Source organism: Mytilus galloprovincialis, chromosome 6 (genome assembly GCF_965363235.1).
Source record: "Mytilus galloprovincialis chromosome 6, xbMytGall1.hap1.1, whole genome shotgun sequence".
Taxonomy (NCBI): domain Eukaryota; kingdom Metazoa; phylum Mollusca; class Bivalvia; order Mytilida; family Mytilidae; genus Mytilus; species Mytilus galloprovincialis.
The window spans coordinates 76,360,370-76,373,520 of NC_134843.1; the positions used below are offsets into that span (position 1 = coordinate 76,360,370).

At 30.5% G+C, this 13,151-nt stretch overlaps 1 protein-coding gene across 1 annotated transcript in view; it reads left to right on the forward strand.

Moving 5' to 3' along the window:
• The window catches only part of LOC143080356 (uncharacterized), a 37,234-nt gene extending 24,853 nt beyond the window's left edge, over nucleotides 1–12,381 (forward strand). Inside the window, exons 12-17 of the mRNA XM_076256169.1 lie at nucleotides 239–321; nucleotides 1,332–1,433; nucleotides 2,970–3,148; nucleotides 6,609–6,726; nucleotides 11,022–11,176; nucleotides 12,163–12,381. Coding sequence (XP_076112284.1) covers nucleotides 239–321; nucleotides 1,332–1,433; nucleotides 2,970–3,148; nucleotides 6,609–6,726; nucleotides 11,022–11,176; nucleotides 12,163–12,325 — 800 coding nt within the window. The 3' untranslated portion in view covers nucleotides 12,326–12,381. The remainder of the gene's footprint in view (nucleotides 1–238; nucleotides 322–1,331; nucleotides 1,434–2,969; nucleotides 3,149–6,608; nucleotides 6,727–11,021; nucleotides 11,177–12,162) is intronic.
• Nucleotides 12,382–13,151: the final 770 nt, after the last annotated feature.

The following is a 13,151-nucleotide window of genomic DNA, read 5'->3' on the forward strand; positions in this document are numbered from 1 at the left end:
AAAATATGATAATCTTCAAAATCAGAGCTTTATGTGTATCTTTCTTTGACTTGAATAAACTCCATACTTGTCTAACCTTTAACCAGTATTGCAAAGTGATAAAGTACATTGATGTCTTCCAAAGGGAGGTAAAGAGATACTTTAGGCTTTGTGATTATTGCTAGCATTAAATATTTCAATAAAACAATGGTAGAGTTCAAGTGAAATATGTATCAATTATTTATGACATTTTATATAGATATGGATGAACGTGCTGCTGAAAGAAACAGGTTAAAAGCTGAGAGGGATGAAAAAAGAAGACAGGCAGAAGATGAAAAATTAGTGAGGAAGTTGTAAATAAAATCATTTATAATAATCTTACCTTTCAGTTTAGTCAATGTGAATCGGTTACCAACTCTGGTATTGCTGGGCATATCCTACTGTATGGAACAAATTTTCTGCTATTTGAAAGTAAAAAATGCTATTTTTTACTCTTGAATTGTTATTTTTGAGATTGGCATCTCATATTCAAAAATTAAATAAGTTTGCTCTGCCACCTTACTGCATGATTAGTTTACACATATGCAATTGCTTTTACTATAATCAATAAACCAGAATACAATGGTAAACAAATAAAACTGAAGTCTTATTTGTACAATAAAAGACTGAATTATTTCATGTTCTTTAACCTATAACTAAATAACAAAAATATAGGTGTGAAACAAATGCTATAGTTATTAGGTTTGTAATTAGATAATGATAATATAATTTATTTTTATTTTGTGTAGTTTTCCTTTTTTATATTGAAAATTATCGCTAGAAACTAAGAGTGTATGTGCAGTTGTCGATGTTAACATAAACTAGGTTATAGGCATAATAGCGATAAACAGATTATCAATGGCCTTTCAAGTTCCTAGGATGTTTCTTGACCACATCTCATCTCTGACAAGGCTGGCTATTGTCTGTCAATGAGAATGTGGTTGGGAAACACCCTCTTGCTTGTTAAATTATTGTTATCTATAAATGCAACTACTAAACATATCAAATAATTAAGTAGTCCTCAAAAATTTCTTTAAAAAATTGAAATCCAAAGCCTACATTTAAAACATTCATCGTACACAAAGTTTTGACCATGTTTTTGTACTATAGTTAATTTTATCCTGATCATATTTAGATAAACTTAAACCAATAGAAATTTAAGAACTATATTTTATATATAATGTTTTGTGGAATTTAACGATTGGACTCCAAATAATGCAAAAAATATTTTCACATAAATTTATAGCTTAAATAGCAAAAAGTTGCTTTCATTACATCAGATCATTTAAATTTTAAATGAATTCTTTTAACAGAAACAATTAGAGGCAGAGGAAGAATTAAGGAGAAAGGAATTAGAGGAAGACAAACGTGCCAGAGCTGAGGCTTATAGAGAAAAGAAAAGATTAGATAAACAGGTAAGAAGAAATAAGGTTTTTATTGATGACAAGAGAACCTAGTACCAATTTAGGGACCATAGATTTATTCTTATAAGGAAGTTCAGAGCTTTTTTAGTAGGGTCTTCTCAGCAGTTTATGTGACAATAAATAAGGTGTTTATTGATGACAGATCACCTAGTACCATTTTATTATTTCACACATTTAATACTTTTCACTGAAAGTTCATGACTATATATCAGCTGCATCAGATAGAAATCAACCTAATTCCAATACATATTAATACATCTGTTAACTAAGGCCAGGGTTGATAGAATATCTTAAGCGAAGTCTGTAACTGAGTTGTTATAAGAATCCTACAAAACACACCACAATTCTGTTACTGATATGTTATAAGAATCCTACAAAACACACCACAATTCTGTAACTGAGTTGTTATAAGAATCCTACAAAACACTCCACAATTCTGTTACTGATTTGTTATAAGAATCCTACAAAACACACCACAATTCTGTTACTGATTTGTTATAAGAATCCTACAAAACACACCACAATTCTGTTACTGAGTTGTTATAAGAATCCTACAAAACACACCACAATTCTGTTACTGATTTGTTATAAGAATCCTACAAAACACACCACAATTCTGTTACTGATTTGTTATAAGAATCCTACAAAACACACCACAATTCTGTTACTGAGTTGTTATAAGAATCCTACAAAACACACCACAATTCTGTAACTGAGTTGTTATAAGAATCCTACAAAACACACCACAATTCTGTTACTGATTTGTTATAAGAATCCTACAAAACACACCACAATTCTGTTACTGAGTTGTTATAAGAATCCTACAAAACACACCACAATTCTGTTACTGATTTGTTATAAGAATCCTACAAAACACACCACAATTCTGTTACTGATTTGTTATAAGAATCCTACAAAACACACCACAATTCTGTTACTGATTTGTTATAAGAATCCTACAAAACACACCACAATTCTGTTACTGATTTGTTATAAGAATCCTACAAAACACACCACAATTCTGTTACTGATTTGTTATAAGAATCCTACAAAACACACCACAATTGAACTTTTATTTCATACTTAAATGTTCCAAAATCAATCAAAGTCTTTTTTACATATACATGTATAGGTGCACTTCCATAAGGTCGATTTCTATACGATATGGCTCATATACGGTTTTGGGAGTCTCTTTTATAAATCAAACTTCACTTTCTCTAGATGATGAGTCAATCTTGATGTCAACCTAAAATGATCACGCTTGCATTGAAGTGTAGATGAAATCACAAAATTTCCTCAAAATGGTTAAAAAAAAATAAACACCTGCAGGATTTAGCCTGTCTTTGTTTTCCTCTTTTAAGATATATTTTTGAGGGTTTAAGTGTTGGTTTATAATTCAATTAGGAATAAAGCTCTTTCAAAAGGTAGAACTGTCAAAACATGACTACGACATTGGCATTCTTTTTTACACAGAAAAACTTTGATAAACTAATTTACTCATAAACATACTTTTATTGTAATTTGTAGAAAGAAATGGAAAAGCAACAACGAGATGAAAAAGTCAAACTATTAAATGCGAAAGCAGATGAACATTATATTCGGTCTATAATGAAATATCGTGGACTTGTACCATTTAAAAAATTAGCTGACATGGCAAAGAAAAATGAATTTGTTGCTATAGCTCACCATAAGTCACTTATTAAAAGGTTTGTTGATATTTATTTCAAGTTTAATGTATCAATTTTTATACCACCGCAAAATTTGAAAAATTTTTCGTCGTATATTGCTATCACGTTGGCGTCGTCGTCGTCGTCGTCGTCCGAATACTTTTAGTTTTCGCACTCTAACTTTAGTAAAAGTGAATAGAAATCTATGAAATTTTAACACAAGGTTTATGACCACAAAAGGAAGGTTGGGATTGATTTTGGGAGTTTTGGTTTTAACATTTTAGGAATTAGGGGCCAAAAAGGGCCCAAATAAGCATTTTCTTGGTTTTTGCACTATAACTTTAGTTTAAGTTAATAGAATTCTATGAAATTTTGACACAAGGTTTATGACCACAAAAGAAAGGTTGGGATTGATTTTGGGAGTTTTGGTTCCAACAGTTTAGGAATTAGGGGCCAAAAAAGGGCCCAAATAAGCATTATTCTTGGTTTTCGCACAATAACTTTAGTTTAAGTAAATAGAAATCAATGAAATTTAAACACAATGTTTATGACCACAAAAGTAAGGTTGGTATTGATTTTGGGAGTTTATGTCCCAACAGTTTAGGAATTAGGGGCCAAAAAGGGACCCAAATAAGCATTTTTCTTGGTTTTCGCACCATAACTTTAGTATAAGTAAATAGAAATCTATGAAATTTAATCACAAGGTTTATGACCATAAAAGGAAGGTTGGTATTGATTTTGGGAGTTTTGGTCCCAACAGTTTAGGAATAAAGGGCCCAAAGGGTCCAAAATTAAACTTTGTTTGATTTCATCAAAAATTGAATAATTGGGGTTCTTTGATATGCTGAATCTAACTGTGTATGTAGATTCTTAATTTTTGGTCCCGTTTTCAAATTGGTCTACATTTAGGTCCAAAGGGTCCAAAATTAAACTTAGTTTGATTTTAACAAAAATTGAATCCTTGGGGTTCTTTGATATGCTGAATCTAAAAATGTACTTAGATTTTTTATTATTGGCCCAGTTTTCAAGTTGGTCCAAATCGGGGTCCAAAATTAAACTTTGTTTGATTTCATCAAAAATTGAATAATTGGGGTTCTTTGATATGCCAAATCTAACTGTGTATGTAGATTCTTAATTTTTGGTCCCGTTTTAAAATTGGTCTACATTAAAGTCCAAAGGGTCCAAAATTAAACTAAGTTTGATTTTAACAAAAATTGAATTCTTGGGCCTCTTTGATATGCTGAATCTAAACATGTACTTAGATTTTTGATTATGGGCCCAGTTTTCAAGTTGGTCCAAATCACGATCCAAAATTAATATATTAAGTATTGTGCAATAGCAAGAAATTTTCAATTGCACAGTATTCAGCAATAGCAAGAAATCTTCAATTGCACAGTATTGTGCAATAGCAAGAAATCTTCAATTGCACAGTATTGTGCAATAGCAAATATTTTCAATTGCACAGTATTGCACAATATCAAGAAATATCTAATTGTAAATATTGTGCAATAGCAAGAAATTCCAATTGGATTTCAATTGGAGTTATCTTTCTTTGTCCAGAATAGTAGTTGAATCAACTTAAATCATTGTTTTTATACAATATACAATGTATATTCACTTTTACTACCAACTGATAGATTAAAACAATCTTTACCATTCAGTAATAACAAGCCCTTTTTTTACATTTTAATATTTCATGATGTATTTAAATGAGTAGTTATTGTTGCAAACTTCATTAGAAATTTGAATTGAGATCAGTTTTGAAATAAGGGAAAGGGGGATGTGAAAAAAAAATTGGGGGGTCAATTTTTTTCATTTCAGATTTCATAAAAAGAAAATTTCTTCAAACATTTTTTTTGAGAGGATTAATATTCAACAGCATAGTGAATTGCTCAAAGGCAAAAAAATTTTTTTAAGTTCATTAGACCACATTCATTCTGTGTCAGAAACCTATGCTGTGTCAACTATTTAATCACAATCCAAATTTAGAGCTGAATCCGGCTTGAATGTTGTGTCCATACTTGCCCCAACCGTTCAGGGTTCAGCCTCTGCGGTCGTATTAAGCTGCGCCCTGCGGAGCATCTGGTTAAAATCTCAAATGTGTAATTATTCATGTCAATTATGTAATTAACATAAGATATTGAATTAAACAGACAAACAACTCCATTTTGACGATTTTGTAGAGTTACATTCCTTTGTATATGATTTAGCACTCTACTTTTCAGTAGTTATAGGACCTTTAACCTTTTTATATGTTCAATTTCATTATTGCTTTTGAATTATACATGTATCAGATGTATGGCCAATATCTATCTCTTATAGTTTATATACTGTGGATTCATTTATTTTCAGGAGAACCAATTTTTCTTGGATTTAGGAAAATTTGCATTGTCTTCATAAAACCTTATATAAAATTGTAATACGTTCAACATTTAATCTCATGGTTCACCTGTACCCACAAAATCCAAGTAAATTGGCATCCAAGGAATAATAATGAATTTATAGTAGTGTACTAGTGTATTATCATGTCATTTTTGTAGGAATTCATCCTTAGAACTCTTTTATGTTTTAATAAATAAATTTGGTGTTTTTACTGTCTTCTGATTGGTTAAAATTATAAGTTTTATTTTCAATGTTGTCAATTTTAATGGTGACACGCCCACTCTGATGTTGTGTTTTCATACGCCAATATGTGTGTGCATTGTTATTGTTAATATAGATAATATAAAAAGTTCTTTGAGCCTTATTTTTGATAGAAATTTATTTATAATGAATGGCAATAATTTATTTTGATTTTATTGAACCATAAAACTAATTTTTGACTCTTCACATTTTACATAATCAGCTTTGCGGATTATTCAATGTGAAGAGTCAAAAATTAGTTTTATGGTTCAATAAATTCAAAATAAATAATAGCCATTCATTAAATGACCAGATTCTTAAATAATAGTTCTTGGATAATCTGACATGAGACATTAGTTTCTTCCTCATATATGAATATTGTTTACCATTTGTAAAAATATTATGAAATAAGAACCCAATGATATTGTAAATCGCCAAACTAATTCCCCAAATATTATATTGACTGTTTCCTTCTACCTGGCAAAAAAGCGGGTAGGAATTTAAATAATATTACATGTACTGGTATTTTGAAAAAATATTTCACACAAAAGTTATGGGAAATATTCTTGACAATGTGTATTCAAAAATATTTGAGCTTGAACAATGCTTACAGGGATTAGTGTTACCAAAAAAGTATGGAGCTGAATTGTGCTTTACCAAAAATGTCCATATACTTTTTAAATGTAGGCTGAAAATATTTATTGGGTAAAGGAAAGAAACACAATTAAATTTATTTATTTGAATCATCTGACTTTCTTGTATAAAACTTATTTTGAATTAATTAGTTCCATGCATTAAATGACTCTAAAGAATACTGATTCTGCATTTTATTTTATATATTAAACATGGTTAAATGTTCATTATTATATATTTACAGACATGTGTTTAGTGCTTGGTTTGATTATGTACAGTATATCAAGGCTCAGAAAGAAAAACTGGCAGACAACATGTATAAATACTTAATTGTCAAACGCTCATTTAACAACTGGAGAAATGTGAGTTTTTATTAATATATGAAAATAAAATATAAAGGAGATGTGGTATGATTGTTAATAAGAAAACTATCGACTAAAGTTCAAAAATAGGCAACACTATGGCCCTTAACAATGAGAAAAATCCATACTGTATGGTTGGCTTTAAAAGACCCCAACATGAAAAATATGAAACTAATCAATTGAGAAAACTGACTGCCTAATTTATTTCAAAGAAATTTAAATATGACAAATGACAACCACTGACCTACCAGCTGCTGACTTGGGACAGGCATATAAAGAATGTGGTGGGGTTAGAAATGTTTGTGAGTGATCAAGCCTCCTCTAACCTGGGTAAGTGGTGTAACATCACAACATAAGAACAAACCTATAATAATCATTTCAAAGAGGCTTAACTAATGAGATGGAAACTAAGAAAAACATTAAAAAAAAAAAAGGTAATTAATGATAAAGTAATGATGTGGTCACGGACTTCATGTTTGATGTATTAACCGATCTGTCATCTAGTCAGTAGTGAAAAATATCAAAATTTGATGAGTTAATTTATTATTAAGAATTTTATAAATAGACGGAAGAAATTCAATCCTAGGAACTTGCTTCAAATAATTCAAATATAAACAGCAATAACTGTCCTTTCGTAGATTTAGATATACCAGTTTTTCATGGACAACTCATCACAAAAATTTTGACAAAGGGGGATAGACTATCCTTTTCCTTTTGTTAATTTTCCTTTTTTGGAAGATGATGTTTTTGTTGAACCATCTTACCTTGTTTTTATATCCCAAATGTTTTGGATTTCAACAATGTTTATATCAATGTGTTACTGGTCAATTATTAAGTCAAGGATTTCATTACCAAAAATTACTTTTTTTTTTATAAAGATTTGATTTTAAAGTTTGGCTGTATCTGTAAAAAAAATATTTCAATAGCACATCCAAGTTTTTAGTATGATGTTGTTTACCTAGCCCTGAAATTTAGTTATGATCCTATTAAACTTATTGATCCTTTAAATAAACTTATTCTAAAAGTTTCTTATCTTCATAGATATTTGAATATTGTTTTTATTAGCATAAATAATGATCGCTCCAGGTTAAATCTTTTGATCACAGTATTTTTAATGAAGTTGAAGTCCAATCAACTTGAATCTTAGTACACATGTTCTATATAATATGATCTTTCTAATTATAATGCCAAATTAGAGTTTTTAACCCAATTTCAAGGTCCACTGATCATAGAAAATGATAGTGCAAGTGGAACATTCTTATTTATCAATAGTGAAATATTATTGTTAAACACATGTATATTCATGGTCATACAAAATGCTAATACCTATATACTGTACGGCCTTCAATAATGAGCAAAGCCATACATATATTGTATATTCTCTGGTGTAAAGTTATCAATGGCAATCCAATCATACCAAATCTTCTTCTTTTTATGTTAAGCTTATTTGAAGTTGTATTTTTTCACTTGAACACCACTTTGAATGATGCATACTGTAAAACATTGTAAAAACCAAGTTAGTGACATAATTCTTATTTTACATCAAAAGGAAATGTATATACCAACAACATATCCTTCTTTAATTAAAAAAATTATGGATTTTATCATTTTAAGAGAAATTGAAGAAAGTTTTTCTTTGATTTGATATGTGTTTTCTATACAAAGGTTAACCAAGTTTGAAAAAAATCATTCAATTAAATTTCAGATTTTCGATTTGCAGTCATAGTTCAATGACGTGAAGTTGTTTAACAAAATTGGACTTAAATCAGCTATAAATGTATAGCAAGAAACAAACTGGTCAAAATTATATACAAGGTCAAAGTTATATACAAGGTCAAATACTTTTTGCATTAGTTTATTGAATGTTTAAATTAAATGCTTATATAACTACAGTTAACTCTCATTGTCTCGAACTCGGTTGACTCGAAATTTCGGATGAGTCAAAGTTTTCATGTGGTCCCGAACTTTATTCCATACAAAAGTATGTAATTCGACTCCTGATGAGTCGAAATTGGATGAGTCGAAATTTCGGTTGAGTCGAACTTAATTTACGGTCCCAAGGTTAACAAAAGCATTCAAAATTCATTTTTTATCTCGAACTAATACACATATGTCAAAACATGACCTCCGGGATTTAAATGGATTTAAGAGTTAATCTGACAATACACGTGTAGTTAAATTTCCGGTCACTGACCACTGTATTGATTTATGACATGCTATTTCCATGAGTGTTTACCTAATAAAATTGAGAATGGAAATGGGGAATGTGCCAAAGAGACAACAACCCAACCATTGAAAAAAACAACAGCAGAAGGTCACCAACAGGTCTTCAATGTAGCGAGAAATTCCCGCACCCGGAGGCGTCCTTCAGCTGGCCCCTTAACAAATATATACTAGTTCAGTGATAATGAACACCATACTAATTTCCAAATTGTACACAAGAAACTAAAATTAAAAAATACAAGACTAACAAAGGCTAGAGGCTCCTGACTTGGGACAGGCACAAAAATGCGGCGGGGTTAAACATGTTTGTGAGATCTCAACCCTCCCCCTATACCTCTAGCCAATGTAGAAAGTAAACGCATAACAATACGCACATTATATTTTATAGAATTTTGATAAATAATTAGGGATACATTGTTAATGTTCATGAAAAAGTATTTAAAATGTTTACAAAACAATTAATTTGTGATTTACAATAATAAGCTTGGGTGTGTATAAAGTGAGGATTATGGCTTCCGTTGATGATCACCTAAAAACTACTCAAACGGCGTCTTTGATCTTGTTATATATTTTCTTTTGAAAAGAAAGAGTGAGATAAAACAAAATGAATAGAAATCAAAATTTTCTTAAATCTTTTGTATCCGAGAATAAACAATTTTGTCAGCTATAACCGACCTGAATAATGAAACTATCGATTGGAAATTACTCTCTTGGAAAAGCCATAGGATTTTTTTTAATTGAAACAATTGAATAAGTAAAAATAATGTCATTATAATAATAAAAGACTGTGACATACAAATACATCGATCTGATGCTAGAATATCGATCCCCTTACCTTATTCACCCGGATTTATTTTGGCTTTACCAAGCCAAGCAAGAGTTGTGTCCCTTAGATTGTCGAACTTCAGGTGGTCGTTTGAGTTGAACTACGTGTATCTCGAAATAATTCTCTGGTCCGGCTGACTTCGACATAACGAGAGTCGACTGTATATGTTTAAAGATAGGGATTCCTTAAAAAAAAACTGTTGCTTGTTTAATTGATCAATACCCAAAATTTTTTTTCATATTCTTTGTATATTAACACAATTGAAATAATTGTTATGCTTTCTTGTTTTAATTCATTTATCACAGTTTCACCGTTTCAAAATCTAATGTATTCTGGATAATTTTTTCAGTGTACACCAAACTGTCTTGATTGGTTTAAAACGTTCTGAACAATCTTAATTAAGTCTCCCAAACAAAGTTTGGAGAAGTATTGTTTTTGGTCAGTTCTTATTATTTTTCTTCTTCTTCTTCTTCTTCTTCTTCTTCTTCTTCTTCTTCTTCTTCTTCTTCTTCTTCTTCTTCTTCTTCTTCTTCTTCTTCTTCTTCTTCTTCTTCTTCTTCTTCTTCTTCTTCTTCTTCTTCTTCTTCTTCTTCTTCTTCTTCTTCTTCTTCTTCTTCTTCTTCTTCTTCTTCTTCTTCTTCTTCTTCTTCTTCCTGTTCTGACACTTTAAAAAATGAACTTGTCCGCAGTGGTTCTCCTAAACAAATCAAATGAAAGAAAAGGGAAGTCCCTAGGAGTCATCCCACCCCTCTTGTTTGAGAACTTGTAAACAGTCGAGATCCCCACCCATAAACAATATAAATTCTTGTATGGGACGATAAAACAAATCAAACAAAATATAGGGGGAGTCTATAGGGTCACCCCACACCCTTCTGTTTGAAAACTTGTAAACAGTAGAGATCTCCACCTCTAAACCTTATATATTCTTGCATGGGATATTAAAACAAATCTAAAATAATATGGGACCGTGGGAATGACTAATTATGGGAACTTTGTTTGGGAGACTTCGTAACAGCATCCTGTTACAATTACTTCTTGTTCAATCTATGATGTAACATCATTTTGGTGCACACAAATTGAGATTACTCATAGTACTTTAGATTCTGAAAATGCAAATTGTTTCAAAGCAGTTGACTAGTGAGATACACTGTAAATTGTATTTTTGTCCATTGATATTTCAAAGTATATATTGTTATGTTTAATTTTGTCCATTTTATGCATATTTATTATCCTTTTATTCCCACAGTTTAAACATCATACAATAATACTGGAAGGCAGAGCTAGACGATATCATGAGAGAAATTTGAAAAATAAAATATTTTCTGTTTGGAGTGACTGGGCATGTCAAGAAGTTCTAGATTCTATAAATAAAGATCAGAAAGCAAGGGAATATTACATTTGGTAAGACATTGTTCAAGATGTATATATCTCTCATTAACAAAGAAAGAGACAATGCCTTAAATTTAAAATTCAATCAAGTCTTTGAATGCTAGAACCTAAACGTTTAGAAATGAATAGTGTGGTATCATGAAAATAAATTGAAGCCAGACATGATTTTAAATGTACATTAAGAACAAACTACAATATAATTGAAAAATAAAGTACTTGAACATGTAGCTTTATCTATTCAGAACACAATTGAAGCATTGTTATACGTTTGTTTAAGTGAGGTCATCACCTTTAACTATTGATGTTTATATTACATGGTTATTGACCTTGTTAGAGGGCAATACTACTTTTAAACTGGAGAGTGAGGGTAAAAGATTAAATTTGTTGGCAAAAAAGCAGCTATTATCTTTAGAACATAGTCTATGTTTATTATATTGCACCTTTTGTTTTAAGAAAAAAACAGCCTCTTTTTGGCTTGACATGAAAAAGTGATCAAATGAAAGCAGAGGGTCAGTAGAACACATGGGATGTTAGATCAAGGGTCAACTGTTGCGATGTGACTAAATTTGAATTTGAAACAGGAGTCATTTGCGCCAAATTACATGCTTAATTATTTTGCAAAAAACCTATGTATATCAGTCTTAAACAAAAACAAATGAAAAAACAATCAAAAAAGTTTCGACATATTTTTTATGTTAGTTAACAAAATGAAAACTTATTGATTGTTACTAAATGTAAAAGTACAATTGGGTAGTGTCATTAAGACTACTAGGGAAATATAGGAAATGATAAGATATTTCATTTTGTAATAGGATGCAATTGATTTTGGTGAAATTTAATTAAAATATTTCCGGATATACATATTCATTTAAGATAAATAAATCCACTTTCATTTTTCCTTACAATTTGTTTACCATCTGAGTGTTGTTTACCTCATATTTCTATTGTTTATAGTAAGGATATTTTCTGAAGTAAACTAAATTTCTGTATTCCTTCAGGAAATTGAAGCAGAAGTCTTTTGATGCCATAAGAACATTCCCAGAAGAAGAGAAAAAAGAAATTGAACGAGTAAGAAGAATATCAGAAATGAGACAAAAGGTGGCAGCACTGTTACCAGATTTTTCTGCATCATCTCTTAAGGAATCAAATGATCTTTTATAATAGAGTTATGATACATTTTAGTAATTATTTATATTATTCAATACATGCTTGATACATTTTTAATTTAAATATGCATTAGTAAAATCTAGCTACCTTACAGTTGATGTATTTCTTTATGCCTAATGGGTTGTTGTGTCCGTCACATTTAACTGTGTCATTATCCAAATCTCATCTTAATGGTGGGGGTTTGCATTGTATTGTTTATTAGGATAATCCAATCACAATGAAATGTAGAAACCTTAAATAGCATATTAGGATTTACATTTAAAGAACAGATTGTTCTGTGGCATTTTGGAATTTTGCCGTTAATAAGATGAAAAAATGAGTGTTTATTTATATATAGGAAGTGAGAAATTTTACAGTGCCATTGGTTTTCTTTTGTTCCAATGGCCCTGCAACAAGGCGATATGGGCATTAAGTGTTCCTCTTGAAAGTTTTATTTGAAAAGCCAACTTGCTAGAGGGCATTCATGTCTTCAGACACATTCATCTTTTATTCTTTGACCATATTTAACAGGGTGTCTTACTCTGAAATAGAGAAACAAAAAATATGGGGTATCCATCCATTGAGCATATATAACAGGGTGTCTTACTCTGAAATAGAGAAACAAAAAACAGGGGGTAACCATCCATTGACCATATATAACAGGGTGTCTTACTCTGAAATAGAGAAAAAAAAGGGGGTATCCATCCATTGAGCATATATAACAGGGTGTCTTACTCTGAAATAGAGAAAAAAAAAGGGGGTATCCATCCATTGAGCATATATAACAGGGTGTCTTACTCTGAAATAGAGAAAACAAAAGATATGGGGTATCAATCCATCA